The sequence below is a fragment of the Rhincodon typus genome, chromosome 2 (genome assembly GCF_021869965.1).
Source record: "Rhincodon typus isolate 14 chromosome 2, sRhiTyp1.1, whole genome shotgun sequence".
Classification (NCBI taxonomy): Eukaryota; Metazoa; Chordata; class Chondrichthyes; order Orectolobiformes; family Rhincodontidae; genus Rhincodon; species Rhincodon typus.
Window position 1 is genome coordinate 95,833,516 of NC_063333.1, and position 16,024 is coordinate 95,849,539.

The 16,024-nt window shown below is 38.7% G+C and overlaps 1 protein-coding gene across 3 annotated transcripts in view; it reads right to left on the minus strand.

The window, feature by feature from the left end:
* The window catches only part of creb5b (cAMP responsive element binding protein 5b), a 408,265-nt gene that overhangs the window by 10,380 nt on the left and 381,861 nt on the right, over nt 1-16,024 (minus strand). For all 3 annotated transcript variants that reach the window (XM_048615065.1, XM_048615073.1, XM_048615081.1), the window contains 3 exons: nt 11,770-12,060; nt 5,996-6,223; nt 2,675-2,783 (listed from right to left, as the gene is read on the minus strand). In XM_048615065.1, coding sequence (XP_048471022.1) covers nt 2,675-2,783; nt 5,996-6,223; nt 11,770-12,060 — 628 coding nt within the window. The remainder of the gene's footprint in view (nt 1-2,674; nt 2,784-5,995; nt 6,224-11,769; nt 12,061-16,024) is intronic.

A 16,024-nucleotide genomic window follows, 5' to 3' on the forward strand; every position in this document is an offset into this window, starting at 1 on the left:
ACCACATGTTAATTTTGAGATGTACTGCTACTGGAAGAGATTCCACTCCTTTAGTCATCTGGTGTCAGATTTAGCATATACAGGTCAATGCTCAGCATTCTGGCAGAACTCAGGATGCCTTCATTCTTCAACAGGTTTCCTTATCATCTGCCACTTCAGCCATAACAACAACTAGAGGGTGGCTATTGGGCAATAAGGGCTACCTGTCAATCATGAAAACCACGCTCTCATATAAAATGTGATTGAACAATCCAGTGGGTTGATTTAAATTTCTTCCTCCACCTGGAATCCTCCAGAGGAGCTCTGCAGTACTTGTCAGCGGGGGATTCAAGATTTGTTGTTATCTTCTGCAAGCTGCACAACCTTACCATCATTACAGCTTGATCTTTTTTCATTGGACAGACAGTGACATGTTGAACAAGAGAAGTCGGGGCAAAGGGAGGAAGAAACCTGAATATTCCCTTTCTGACTGGGCTGTCCACAAATGACTTCTCTGTCAGCAGTACCTCATTCACTGACAATCCCACGCCTTACTTTCCCTTTCCCGTTGAACATTACAGTGTCCACTTGACAACAAGACAGAAGAAACCACCACAAAAGAGACATTCCAAACTGAGAAAGCAACTAATCCTAGATTTCATTCAAAAGTTTAACTAGCTCTTCCATTTATTTATTTATTGTCTGTCTTCCATGTGTCTTTGTTTATTGTACACAGTGCTAATTCTGTGGCTGCAACATAGCTGGTGGAAAGCTGGAAGAAATGGCAGGAGGATAGGCAACAGCAAGGGCACTGGCAAAGTGAGAGTGGTGAGAGGATGAATGCTGTCATCCTTAGAGAGAACTGTTCATGCTGCACAGTACAAGTGCCACTGCCTGGAGCAGTCTCTCAGTACGTAACAGTAATGAGTTGGTGGACTGGATTTTAGATTGCTGTGACACCCCCACAAGACATTTGAACTTTGGTATCTATAGTAGGTGTTGCAACGTGAACCTGAATGACTGCAAGTTGAGTTGGCACGAAAGCAGATTGAACTTCCAATGAAACACACAGACACTGGATGCCTTCTGCTTGTGCTGCACCGGAGATTGGCCCCACCATGGATAGTTCAACAAAGGTTCTCAAGGAGCACACTCTACTTTCATTCTGGAGAGGACGGACAGACTCCGAGCACCAGACAAAGCCCTTTGCCGAGTCAGTGCTTGACTTTTCCAGGTTCATGAGCACTAACCACTGTCCTGCCAGTGGATGCCATTGGCAGATCCTATCTCTAAATGTTCTTATTGCCCACTAGCCGTCGTCTGGTTCACTGTGGTGGCTAAACTGCAGATGGTACATTCCCTTTATGCTATCAGAAAGCTGTGACACCAATGTGAATTTTAAGTTGGTAATTCAGGGTGACAGTGAATGACAGTTTTTTTAAATTAGTGTCTTTCTGTGCCTCTTCCTCTCACGCTAATGTCCTAGCAAGATTGAAGTACTTAGATGTCTGAAAGGAGAAAAACACATAAGTGGGGTTACCATGAGCAGAGTAAGGTGGGAAAGGAAGGAAGGAAGGAAGGAGAAGGTGGAGAAAGAAGATAAGGAAGGAGGAGGGGAAGGAATCATTTAAATGACTGGGCAGCATGAGGTTTGTATATTGCCATAATCAGAAGCAATGGATAAATGTGCATCATGTTTCAACATGTTTTTGGAGCCTAAAGAATTTTGCCCTGCTACATTTTTATATAAAGTGGTATTAGTCTTGATAACAGATACAAAAGATGAAATTTCTACATTCACCTCCCAAATTCACAGAATAGTATATTTACTAGGATCCCAAATTCAACAAACACCATGTTCCCTTGGAACCACATCTTTATGTACATCATATTGTGTATTTTTCCATTGTGAATGAATTTTTGTCTTCTTTAAGAAAAAACAGAATATATGCTTATGTTTTGTGAAGTTATTGTTGTTTGCCATAAGGTACAGACACAAGAATACATTGGCAGTTAAGGGCTGTTGTTAACAGATATTGGGAATTACACAATATTTGGGGATTGGGATAATTTGAGGATAATTCCTGGAGTTTGGCTGGGCTGAGGGGATACCTGTATGGCAGACATCCTGAACTTTATGAAGTGCTGGGTGTATTGATGTTTTATAGTTCCATTCTGATCTTGTCAGGTTTACTGGCTATTTTAAGGAGGGATACGAGTTTGTTGCCTGCTAGAAAAAGTACCATGCTGTGTGATACCTTTTAACCACTAGTAGAGTGAAGCAGGGATTGTTCAGATAGGAGTGGGGTGCAGAGGTTTACCACTCCATCACCTGAATAGTTGGCAAGGAACACATCCCACTGATGTTAAAATAAAAACAGAAAATGCTAGATAAACTCAGCAATGTGACTCAGACCTCTACTGTGACTTGAAACTCCAATGTGGCATAAAATATACAGTCATGTTATTTATAAGTACTTAATAATTCGATTATTGAAACACTCAAAGACACACCATTTAAAACCACTGGGGATAATTTTCAATTTACCACAGGGGCATGGTCTAATGTTGCAGATTATCATAACACTCACCAATTTTAATGGAAAATTGGTACATCAGCCACTCTGAAATTAAGTGCCAGTCATAAGCTGAAAATTCTCTTCAATTTTTTTTGGATGAGTTGAGTTTTACTTACTCAGGTAGCTTTGTGTCTCCTCTTGCATTGTTGTGATTGGACAGTCTTTATGCGTCAACAACAGTTGCTTCAGCTGTGTCACCTCATTCTTCAAGAGAGAGACCTCATTCTGTGAATACATTTGACAAATGTGAATAATTTGAAGCTTTTCACTCCAAAACCTTGTGTTCAGTTCCATCTGAAACTGTTGCATTATTGGTGGTAATTTTAACACCAGCACCCCCCCAAAATCAAGTGGGTTTCACTTGCATAGAACGAAAAATGCCAAAAGTCTCAAAATTAAACCCAACCTACATCAATTTTATCAAAAATCAACTATTTGTCAATTTATCAATGTGGAAATTTTCAATCAGATTCTGTTGTTACATTCGTAAATACATGGGGGAAACCTATTCTTCCAGATTTCCTGAAAGCAAAACAGTGCCTCCTATGATATTATTTTCCTGTCAATATCAGGGCATTATCCCTGTTCTGCTAAAATGTTGTGCACAATAGATTTTGGCAGTCACAAACCCACAGGTCAAGACACCCAGGCCAAAAATGCTTGAAACTGCTTTAAATGAAAAACCCCTCTCCCCAGAAATAAAAATTAAAATAAAAGAAACATTTGCATTTTATAGTGTTTTTTCACAACAACTGGACATCTACAAGCACTTCGCTCAAGAAAACTAGAAGGAAACTAATATTTTTGATGCCTTGGCTAGGTGAAACTTTGATTGCAGCTTGATTGCAGAACAAGGAGATGCTAAAATATATCAAAAAGTTATTTTTCTGAACCACAATAACCAAAATCAACAGAAAATTTCAATCCTTTAGTCATTGCTACTTACAAAACCATTGAATGCAGGTGGAAGCACTTGTACAGTGATGGTTTCCAATAATTATATAAACTGCCACTCAGGGGGTAGCATTTTAGTCTCTGAATTACAGTGTTCTGTGTTCATACCCAATCCAGGACTTGAATATAATCATCAAAGCCAGCACTCCAATCCAGCAGTGTGCAGGTGCTGTCTTTTGGATAAGATGTTACAGACCCCATTTTCCTGCTTTGGTAGGTGTAAAAGATACCATGGCACTAGTCTGAAGAAGGGCAGTGGAGTTATCTCCAGTGTTCTGGCCAATATGTATCCCTTAATCAACATCACAAGAATAGGTTATTTGGTCATTATCACATTGCTTTGGGAGTTTGCTGTGTACATACTGGCTGCAACACTTCCTGCATTACAATATGACTACACGTCAAGGACACATAATTGGCTGTAAAACATTTTGAGACATCTGGTGGGTGGGAAAAAATACTAGATAAATGCAAAAGGAGGAGTCTTGCATAATATTGTTGGGAGAGATTTTTGGAATCCTGAACTAGTCTGAGAATCTGGCCTCATATCAATGCCCATAATGAGTTACAGGCCTCAAACAATGTCTTATTGGTGAACTCCAGCTTCTGACTGGCACAATTAGACAGCAAAAGTGCAGAGGCACACAGGCAGTTCTAGGGATGAGAGACTTAGCATGAAGGGGATACCCTAGGATACCAGTGGGTGTAATTTTGTACTTAACTTTTTCAAACTTTTCTACCATTTCAGCTTTATACCTGCTATAACAGGTCAGAATACGAACAGCCCACATTACCTTCAATTGTGATTCAAATTTGTTTTAGATGCACATCATGAGGCATCAAGTTAGGTGTAATAATGAGGCGCTCACCCGATTCAGCCATGTCCTCCAGAAGATGATCCTGGGCAATCTAGTAGCAGCAAGCATCACAATAGAAACAAGGTGACAAGTGCAGCACAGCTATTTTAGAGCTAACACCATAGTGTCCTTGCCAGTTAAAACTGGCCTTCATGACTTTATGACCCTAATATTTACAAGGAGCATGCATGGGGACTAGAAAGGAGTTTTTGACAGGAAACCCAGGAGCATGGAACATCCTTCAGCTTTACCTGCTCACGTTTAAACTTCTTCCAATCTGACAGCCAGACTAATTGTCTGGCTATCTTTCAGCCAAAAAAACCTGCAGCAGAAAGAAGCAGCAGAGCTTGGATAGGGACGGAGATAGGGTGAGATGGTGATTGGGAGGTGGAATGGCAGAAACAGATAATGTGGGCTTTACTGGGTAGCTGGTTAAGCTGGTAGAAACCCTCCTGCTCCTTCTGGCCCAAAAGTACTATTGTTAAACACTTGCCTAATAAATTCAACTCTTTCTTCTCTCAACTATCAGGTTTTCAAAGGGTGATTCAGTTAGCAAGGTTTAAAAATATTTTTAAAAATTTTTTAAAAAAGATTTTAATGAACGACATGTCTACTGACAGCAAATTGGAGCTTTCCAGCCTTTGTTATTATTGTGAAGGTGGAGGGAGGGGTTTTGAATCAGAATTATAACTTTTTAACTCCTATCTGGCTCAAATTTGTCCATTTTGGGTGATAAAAATGACCTCATATAATTCAGGTCAACATATGATTGAACCAGTGTTTAGACCTTTCATTGAGCTGTTCATTTGCTGATTACACAATTCTGCTGCTGCAGTCAATCAACAGAACCTACCACACATATGCTGACAAAACTAAACCCAAATGTTCTCATTTTTCTGAACCCCTGAATTTCAAGATCAAGCAGCTGTGTAATAAAAAGCCTGTTGTAAACTTCTTTGAAGTGGTAAGACACCATTCAAGTCTGAATACACATTTACATAAATACATTTAGTTAATACATGAAACGACATTATAAGTCAGACATAAACCAACATACATTGCTTCTTCTCCTAAAAGTGACTTGTGACTTTGTCAGAAAGAGAATAAGTTTTCAATGTTAACTCAAGTTTGCTAAAAGTAAGTAAGTAATAAATGATACCTTCACCATCTCGAGCCAAAATTGTGACTTATTATTTGTGTTTATTAAATGTGTTTTGACCTTACGTTCATTACTTTCACAAAAATGTTTATTTATCATTTGGAATGAGGTGACATTTTCATTAAGAAGTGAGGTACAGCAATTTCGCATAAATAGGATTGTTTGTAATATTGCACAGTAAACTTTAACACTTGTGTGCAGTTTATTAATTCATTTAGAGAGTGAAGAAGAAACAGGAGACCTAACACAAAATGTTTGTACAATAAAGAAAAAAGGTGCCATGTTATGCTGTGTTCTCAATGAATATTTCTAGAATGGTGGTCAGGTGGCTTTGGAACCAATAACAAATAATCCTATACCTGTCAAAGGTAGGATTAGAAAATCACATTAAACGTTGCAATTCAAACAATATAAAAAGCATTTTTCAAGAAGACTCTGCTACTGTGATTTTTAAGAAAGTGTTATACCTGAAGTTGCATATTGGTTTGTGTGAGCTCCTCTGCTTTCTTTTCCAATGACAACACCCACACTTTTCTCTTCTGTCTGCACCGTGTTGCTGCTGCGCGATTTCTTTCCAGAAACTTCCTCCGCCTTTCATCAGGATCTTCATCTACAACCCTTCTTCTGCGGCCTCCACTAGTTGGAGTTGGGTGCCCTGACTGTGGAGACTGCATCTGCTGTGTTCCAGGTGAGACCTGCAAGCAAACATCAAACATCAAATCTAAAACACAAAGCATAAGTTGAATAAATTCCAACTAACCAGACCTATCAGCTGCTCTACATGAGACAGGAATTCCATGACTGTGATTGCAATCTCATCTAAGAATTTCATTCTGATCTTAATCCTTTTTCTACAATGTACAACAGAACAGAAAAGGCCCCATCTGTGAAAAAGCCATTCTCCACCGTATGTGGAAAATATTGCAGAACTTAATTTATGTTGGCAGTGTGCCCTCCAGTATGATATTATGGGAGGTGGCCGATTGATGTATCTAGTTAAATTTTTGCTGAAATGGATTTTTGTTGAGTTGCTTTGACTGGGGACCCCTTTCAAAATGGTTTCTGGGACACAATTCTTGGTTTCCTTACAACATTCCAGAGTTTGCTTAATTTCAGGAGGGCTTTTTAAGGATGCAGAAGCACTTAGGTTGTAAACACACACCCAGTATAAGTGACCTGGCCTGTTCTATTGTGGAGATAAGCATAACCTACTGCTCTACAATTTTCTTGGAGTTGCACTAGCTTTTCAAAGTGTTCTGATTCATGGCACCTCAGAGGTTTTGTAAAATGTTGTCTGCAAGAGGGAAACTTTTGAAAGTAAAAGGTCCTCACCATGCTATTATGCCAACACATGCCCCCCTAAACCTCCCCATGGCCCCTCAAGCCCTGATAAACCAAGATACCAAGATAAACACTTCCTGGCAACCTTTTCATTGCATCATGCCACACCACCCCCTCCCAAAACAAGAATACATGATGATGGTTGGCAGAGAGTCTGGACAACCATTAGTGTGCTGAAACAACTGAGCCCTTGTTTGCTTGATTTGCTGCCTCGTCGTCTGATTTCACAATTTCAATTTCACAATGTTTGTTTACACAAGGTTAAGTGTTTTCAAATGTCTTGAAGTTTTAGACATTGGAACATTAAAGGGTCTGGATGACTGACACTTTCATTGCCCCATAATGAATGAAGTCTGTTTTAACATAATGGAAAGTTATGAATGTTTTCCTTTTTCTTAAAAGCTATTGTTTACACATTCAACTGTCACAATAGCATTCACCTCTTCAATACAGTGCATAGTTGGTGAAACGCCAGACCTTAGCATATGGCATGTCATGGGTCATGGTTGGGGTGGGTGAGAGATGGGGGCATTTCTTGGTATGAGGGCATAGGGAGTGTGTGTGTGTATGTGCGCGTGTGTGTGTAGACAGGGGCATGTGAAGGGTGAGGCTGTGGGGCCTCTTGTTTATTACAGTTTGGATGAGGTCCCATAGCCCTAAGGTAGGCCTTTTAAGCAGCCCACCTCCACACTTGGCAGCTCTCTGTGTGGTGTCAAAACCTCCTCCAGGGTCAGCTGGGCCAACTGCAACTGACACCCAATCACCCACCGCTGGCATTGACAACTGTAATATCAGTGTTGGTATTACTCTGAGGCAGGCATTTGAAGGTGGCAATTTTTCTGACTTCTACTACTCACCGTGAAGTTGAAGATCTGGCCCACTGTGTGCATGTTAATCATCCAATTAGGGATGGTAGGAGGGTGACTGCATTGGCAACATGGTTGTGCATGTTCTATTTAAACGGACATTGCCAGCCTACACAGTAATGATTGGTTCCCTCAAAAATTACCACCAATGTTTCACGTAGTTGCTCCCTTAGCTACCTCATTATCACTAGAGAAAGAACCTATTTATGGAGGATCATTTGTTTTGAACTCTTTTCAGTCTGTCTTGGACTTCCAGCTGATTTATGCTGAAGTTAGTTCTACTTGGACTGTTGCTACTGAGGAACAGCATGGTGCTCATTACCTCTTCCTGGGAAAGGAATCATTTATTACACTAATTATCCTGAGCTCATCCTCAGATTTTGCTTTGTTTACCTTCTCTACCTTCTTAGTATTTCACTACTAACAAAAAATATTACAGTAAGTTAGTATGTCCAGTTATAGTTTTTACAATTGATCATCCTCGTCATATTCTGTACATTTACATTCACATGCTCTGTGTTCAGTCCAATGAATTCCTTCAGGTTTCTCCCTACATTTATATCTGTCATTCTTCCTTTTAATTTACCTAATTAATTTTTAAAATTTATTTTAGCTTTGCCATTAACATTGTCATTTGGCTCCTTTGTTGACTTGAATGCCTGTCAGATTCGGAGAACAATCTCTTCTTGCTGTGATTTTGCCTCCACTTAAATGATGAGTTCCAGATATTGCATGGAATCCATGTTATGTATGGAAAGTGTCACTGCACTGTTGAAATAAGGGCCAATTTTATATTAAATACCTGGATCAACTTTCTGCTGCTGCTAGAGAAATCGCCCTTGCTGTACAGTGTTGGGAATATACTGGCGAGCTGGCCCCAGGGCTCCTTTTTCCAAATTTCTGTGTACCCAAAATCCTGCCTCTGCAGTGCTGGAAAAATTCCAGCAATGTGTGCCTACGTCCCAAAGCTGGCCGTGTTCATGTACAGGCATCTTTTCAAGAGACGGTAGGCACATTCTGTGCCTCTTCCACACATCCTCCTACTCACAGGAAACATTTAAACACTCTGAGCCCAATTGTTTCCCACTTTAAAATCTGCAATAATTTCAGCATACTGTTAGTATACACTGCCCACACTGCAACATCCCCTTCCACTCCTTCCCAGACAGCGGCATCTCAGCATGGATGGCAGAGGAAGACATCAGAAACCAATGTTTTTTTTTGAAAAGACACCCCTTTAACTTTTGAATATTCTCCCCTATTATCAAAGCAACAGTGCATGTAATTTGCATCTGGTTTGAATATATCTCTTCATATTAGGGTGGATGCTTTCTCCATGCCCATCACATCTGCTGGAAGAACTTCATTTGGTGGAGATCCAGTGGAGCTACTCCCAGACTCATTTCCTACCCTGTCTGCTGGAGCTATGCCAGAGAGTTAGTATAACTCCAACAAAAATCATGCCCAATGTCTGTGTTTGTCTAAGGAGTGTAGAAGAAGGTTTGCAGACATAGAATGTCAACTCTTTTCCATCCATTGAAACTAATAAGCATGAGTAGTGAAAGGTGAGAAATGTATGAATCATTTTATTTCCTTCAAACCTAGATTCAATCTTGGTACATATCAACTCTTTCCATATTAAGAGTAGCAAGCTTGCAACTGGACTCAAGCTGTGTCAGAAGGAATGGTTGATATGCAGACTTGAAAAATCATTAATCCATTTTTAATTCTTTTTTGCTCACTCCATACCTGGACAAAATACATTTTCACCAAATCTACTGGTTATATGTTAATTTAGATGCTTGATAAAAACAACAGTAATTAGGTTGTGACTGGCTGGTTTTCTGCCATTACCACTGTTAATTTGTATTTCATAAAATTGATGGGTGGAAAATAGTTGTAATGATTTTTACTGGGAATGTTAAAATATCAAAATTATTTAGCAGGGAAATATATTTCTAAAACAGGAATATCTATCAATACTTAGACAATTAACCTTCTCAGTGCTTGGTTATACAAAGGATAAAGTGATTAAGATGATACTAAATAAAAATCTAAATCAGACAATTAGACAGATAAATTTTTGCTCTATTTCCAATTCACAATCATTTGCTTTGTTTCAACAAATCTGTCCTTAAATCTTAAAATGCTGCAATGTGAGGAACAGTTCCCAATAAAGAACTTTATCTGCATCTGTCTTTGTCAGTGCCAGGACACAAAACACTCATTGGTGAATATTTTATATAGTAGTTTCATGAAGGATAAAAAGCATAATGCTTTGCAATATGTCTCATGGGTCTAAAATTGATGTAAGGCTATCAGGTAAGCGGTGGAGCTATGGCTGTAAAGGTAAATTACGAGGACTACTTGCACAGATAAGCCTTGTACTTCCCTTGAGTATACAAGTTGATCAGGAAGATCTAATTGAAGTCATTAAAGGATTTGATTTGGTAGATGAGAGAGAAATTATCTCCTCTAGTGGAGGAGTTCAAAAAATGGGGCATAGCCTTAACGTTAGAGTGATCTCATTCAAGGATGATGCAAGAAAGCACTGCTTTACACACGAAAGGAATCTGGAAAACTCTCCCTCAAAAAGTTGGTAAAATGCATTTAAATAAAAATTTCCTAACAATATTGAAAGTTTTTTTTTTAAGGCGGCTCATAGAACCCAAGTGGATAGTTGGAGTTCAGGTACAAATCAGCTACGTTCTAACTGGATGGTTGAGCAGACTCAAGGGGTTGAATGGCTGTGCTTGGTTCCATGTCCCAGGTCGACATGCTCTGGAAAATATTAATAAAGGGCTTTACACCAGATGGAGAAGCCCAATGCAAAGTTCATCACCGGTGGTCAGCTGGGCAGGTGACAGGCTCGTTCTGTTCAGGAATCTCCATAGCTGCAGCAGCCACCAGCTCAAGCAAAGAACTTTCATTGCTTTCTGTGGAGCTCTGATAAACAGGAGTACTCCTCCTGATTCTACAGTCCTGGGGATCATCTCTCCCACCCACTGTTGCTTGTTCCATCAACCCACCTTGTAAAACAAACACACCTGGGGACTTTTGTTGGTGAGGCAAACAGTCTAAAATTAACTTGTCCAGTCGGGCCAGTGTTGCCTGGAGGTCAATTTCTAGTGCTCCATTATATACATCCTCTCCCTAGTATCCAAAACTTCAAATGACAAAGTAAATGACAGAAGTGATGCTGGTACTAAAGGCAAGTAATCATCCTTCATTATAAGATTAATGTTTTGCATTTCATTGGCTGGCATTTGTGCTTTTGTTTTAAAAAGTCCCTAATCAATTTTCTTTTGCTTTTAAAGATTCTGAGCCAAACCAGTTTCTTTTTAAAGTCACTGAACCAATAATTGTGTTCTCTGAGTACAGAAATGCAACCTTTCAAATATATTCATGTTGCCTTCTACAGCATTAAAATGTAGAAAGAAACCATCCAAATATGTTCATATTGTTGTGATGAAAGAAAAAAATCACTTGCATTTTTTTCCATTTTTGTGATCCTGCTGTTTGGTTCATTTTGGTTACAAGTACACTATTTAAGTAACAGCTAGCAGAGGTCTGACAATATTTACAGACAGACATGTGAATTAGGAGCTGGAGTAGAATATTCTGGCCCATGAGCCTTGTCTGCCATTATGGCTGATTTGATTATTTTTCTTCCCGCTTAGTCTGGGCCAAGGTGTGGATTTACCCCAAAAGTTATCTTTAGAAAGCATGCACCCAAATTTTACAAGAAATACCAACTAGAGTAAACCTTCATGATGGTGGTGCTACAGAAATGAAATGGAAAAACACATTCCCTATGTTTTTATTTAGGCATATCTCCATGTGTGAAGGTGTTGATAAATTGTAATACAAAATACACCTTGTACTTGTCTTTCAGTAGTGGAGATGATTTATATTCCTATTTTATTGACATTAATAATAGAAAATAGACAGTATAATCATTGTTTGTTTCTTTCTGTATCATTTTCCAGCCACAAAACTGTAATACAGTCTATACATATCCTTAGATGATTTACCTGACTTTGTGTTCCGGTGGTTAGAGGTTGAAGCGGAGGGGTCTGGTGTTGTGGTGGGTTTGTGTGTAGGTGTGGATGAGAATGGGGGTGGTTTTGCTGGTGATGGTGAGGATGATGTTGATGTGTGAAAGGATGATGAGGAGGTGGCTGATGCTGATGTGAGTGCATGTGATGGTGTGGCTGTGGTGCCTGCTCCTGCCTGGATGTCATCATCTCCATTACTTGACCCATCATGTTCATATTTCCATTTGACAAAGCCGTAGGCTGCTGACTGAGAGCTGCTTTGAGCCTCTGCAAAGGAAACAAAACAAGGAATGCTAATTAAAACCTCATTGCTTTTCAAATTTGCCATTTTGAAGATGTTATACACATTCTCTCCCTAGTATCCAAAAACGCCAGATGTCAAACTGAATGATAGAATTCAAGCTGGTATTAAAAAGTGTATAATCATATTTTATTACAAGATTAATGCCTTGCATTTCATTGGCTGGCATCTGTGCTTTTTTAAAGTCCCCTTTCAATTTCCTTTTACTTTTAAAGTTCCTGAGCCAAACCATTTTCTTTATGAAGTCACTACACCAATAATTTTGTTCTCTGAACAAACCAAAAATACAACCTTTCAGACATATTCATATTACCTTCTTTAAAGCATTAAAATGTAAAAAAAAACTATCAAAATGTGTTCATATTGTTTTGTGGTGATGAAGGAAAAGAACTTGCATCTTTTACCATTTGGGGTCTGATGGCAAGCATTATTCTCTTGGAGAACAATCAACTAATTTTCCTGCTGTTTGGTGCATTTTGGTTACCAGTATATTATTCAAACAATCACTGGCAGAGGTCTGACGTTGTTTATAGACAGACATTTGAATTAGGAGCTCGAGTAGGACATTTGGGACCAGGAGCCTTGTCAATCATTCAGTAAGACCATTCCTGCCTACCCCTAATCACATTTCACCCACTCATTTATCACAAATCCATCCACCCTGCCTTAAAAATATTCAAAGACTGCTTTTCACTGCTTACTGAGGAAGAGAGTTCCAAAGGCTGAAGATCCTCTGTGAGAAAAAACAATTATCCTCATCTCTGTCTTAAAAGGACAATCCCTTATTTGTGAATTGTGATCCCTAGTTCCATATTCTCCAACAAGAGGAAATGTCCTTTCCATCTTCATCCTGTCAAGAACCCTAAAGATTTAGTATATTTAAATCAAGTCACTTCTTACTCTTCTAAACACCAGCAGATACTAGCCTAGTCTGTTCAACATGACCTCATAAGACAACAGGCTCATCCAGGTATTAGTCTAGTAAACTTTCTCTGATTGCTTTCAATACATTTACATCCTTAAATAAGGAGACTGATACAATACACAGCACTCCAGATATGGTCTCACCAATGCATTGTATAAATGATTCCGAGCATCCCTATTCTTGTAGTTAATTCCTTTTGCAATAAATGATAATATTTTATGAGCTTTCCTAATTGCTTGAAGCATTGCATATTAACATTTTGCAATTCATGCTCTCAAACAACCAAATCCCTTTGAATCTGAAATCTCTGCAATTTCTCACCATTTAGATTTTTTATATTCTTCCTTGACAATTTCTCACACTATACTCCATTTACCAGATCTTTGCCCGATCACTTAACCTATCTATTTCCCTTCATAGCCTAATGCCCTCTTTGCCGTTTACTTTTACATCTTTGGGTCATCAGCAAAATTATCGACCATAGCTTCAATCTAGGTCATTTATATAAATTATAAAAGGTTGAGGCTCCAGCACTGAGCCCTATGGCATATCATTCATTAGATCTTTCTAAGCAGAAATTGAAAACTTATGTTTACTCTGTATTTCCTAGTAGCCAATCTAATATCCATACCAAGTGTTCCCATTCACCGACCACCCCTCCTCACTGCACCAAGAGCTTTAACTTATTCAATAACTTTTTAAAATGTCTGCTAGAAACCTACATACAGTATATCCACCAGTTCCAGTTTATCAACAACATATTACCTCTTCAAAGAACTCCAATAAGTTGGTTAAAATTGTTTCCCCTTTCACACAACCACGTTGACTCTGTCCGATAATCATGTCTTTTTCCAAGTGCATTCCAATACAGTCTTTATAATAGCATCTAACATCTTTCCTCCGATTTATGTTAAACTAACTGGCCTTTTGCTTCCTGCTTCCTGTCTATCTCTCTTTTTGAGTAAAGGTGATACATTCACTGTTTTCCAACCTAATAGAACCTTCCCTGAATCTAACAGAACATAGCTCTACTGAAGAGGTAATAGTAAGACTGAACAGAAAGTGATGTCAAATTGAAACAAAGAACATTACTTTGTTTCCATCCCTCTCCCCTGGGAAAACAACTTGAATACATAGCTGGAATTAGGTCTTTTGGGAAAAGTGCTCCAGCTGTGAGGAACAAATGACATGGCATATATTTCAGGCAATTCAACCAGAAATTCACTACACTTACTAACAATGTGAGTACTGCATCAAGACTAATTGTGAAGCTGCATAAATAAAACTAAATTAGGTTACCCAGGCATTTCAAATTTGCAACAAAAATGCATGCTGAAATTAGTTGCTGTCTCTAGTATTTTATTAATAGTAAGTAGCCATATTTCATATTTTTTATTTCAATACAGTGTGGAGATGGAGGAACCCAACAGGTCAGGCAGCATCGGAGGAGCAGGAAAGTCAATGTTTCAGGTCGGGACGCTTCACCCATCCTGATGAGGTGTGATTGAACTTAGAAGAGAAAAATAATAGGAGGGATACAGAAATCTGCTATCACGAGATAAATGCAAAGAAAATCCTAGATATGAATTCAGGCTCAAAAATTAAAGGCAATGAGAGCAGTTATAGTTATAAAAGTAGCAGGAAAATTCAATATGATAAAGTAGTTTATATAATTGTTTTACAAGTATTCACTAGAGATGATAACATAACTATTAATGTTTAATCCAAGTACTTAAGTATACACTATATCCTACAGGATTTTGAAATCAGCATTGCAGTGTACTGAATAAAGTATTAACACTTAACACTTAAACACCTAGCTCAAACGATGAGCCAGAAGCAACAATGGAAAATTGTGTAGCATTAGCTATCATCCTGGGGACTGATTAGGTACTGATCAGACTGTATAGGACTGAAAGAAGGCAAAGGTGGCATCTGGATGAAACAACTCAGTTAGGAATCTATGAGTCTATTAGTTTAACATCAGTGAAAGGGAAAATAATAGAATGCAGTCTAAAATATAACAAGGCTTGTATATCGAGATCATAGCATACCATTTTAAATATTTCCGATTAGTTGGCTGGGTGCCTACTCAGAGACACCCAGCAATATACCAGTAATATCAGCAATGTGTAGTAAGTTTTTGCACTTCATTTTCAGGTCACTACCTTTGTATTTCTGCTGTGCAGGGAGACTGAAAATTCAGTGCAACCTCTTTTTCGTAATTGGGTGTTCTTGGTATATTCCTGCTGCTGTTTTAATGTTACATGACAGTTACCTCTAAAAAACGTAATCGCAGAGTCACTGAAGGTACAGGTACAGGTACTGTAATTAAACGTTCAGCATTTAGTTCCAGGGTAAGAATATGGCACAGGACTTTTCAGTGCATTTTGAAGTGGAATGCTGCAACCCAGTCAGTCACTTTATCAAACAATAAATTTATAGAACATATCGAGAAGTCTAGCACGCAGTTGCTCTTCTGTTAAGACATTTCAAAATATTAACATGATTTTGCAAGCATTCCATTCATCAGACCACAGCGTAAAAGTCAACCAGATGCCCTGGCTCATAGTACTAGCATGATGCTAACTGACCTGGATCAGTATCATCCAAGCTATCACTGATCAGGCTCTGGTGCCTCATTAATTTCTGCAGAAATACTTGATCCTTCATGCTGAGACTGAACAACATGTTCTTGGTCAGTTTCATTTCTCATTAAAGCTGAAAGTTTGCTCAACCAACATTGTTAACAGAAGTGTAACATTCATCAGTCTTTGGTTCTGTGTTGTTTGTCATATATATAAATGATCTGGGTGGTCTGATTAGTAAGTTTGCAGGTGACAGCAGATTCGTGGAGTTGCTGATAGTGCCGACAATAGATTGGACACTTGGGCACAGAAATGGCAGATGGCGTTTAATCCAGACAAATGCAAGGTGATGCATTTTGGAGGATCAAAGTTAGTTTTGAATTGTATTGTAAATGGCAGAACCCTTAGGAACATTAA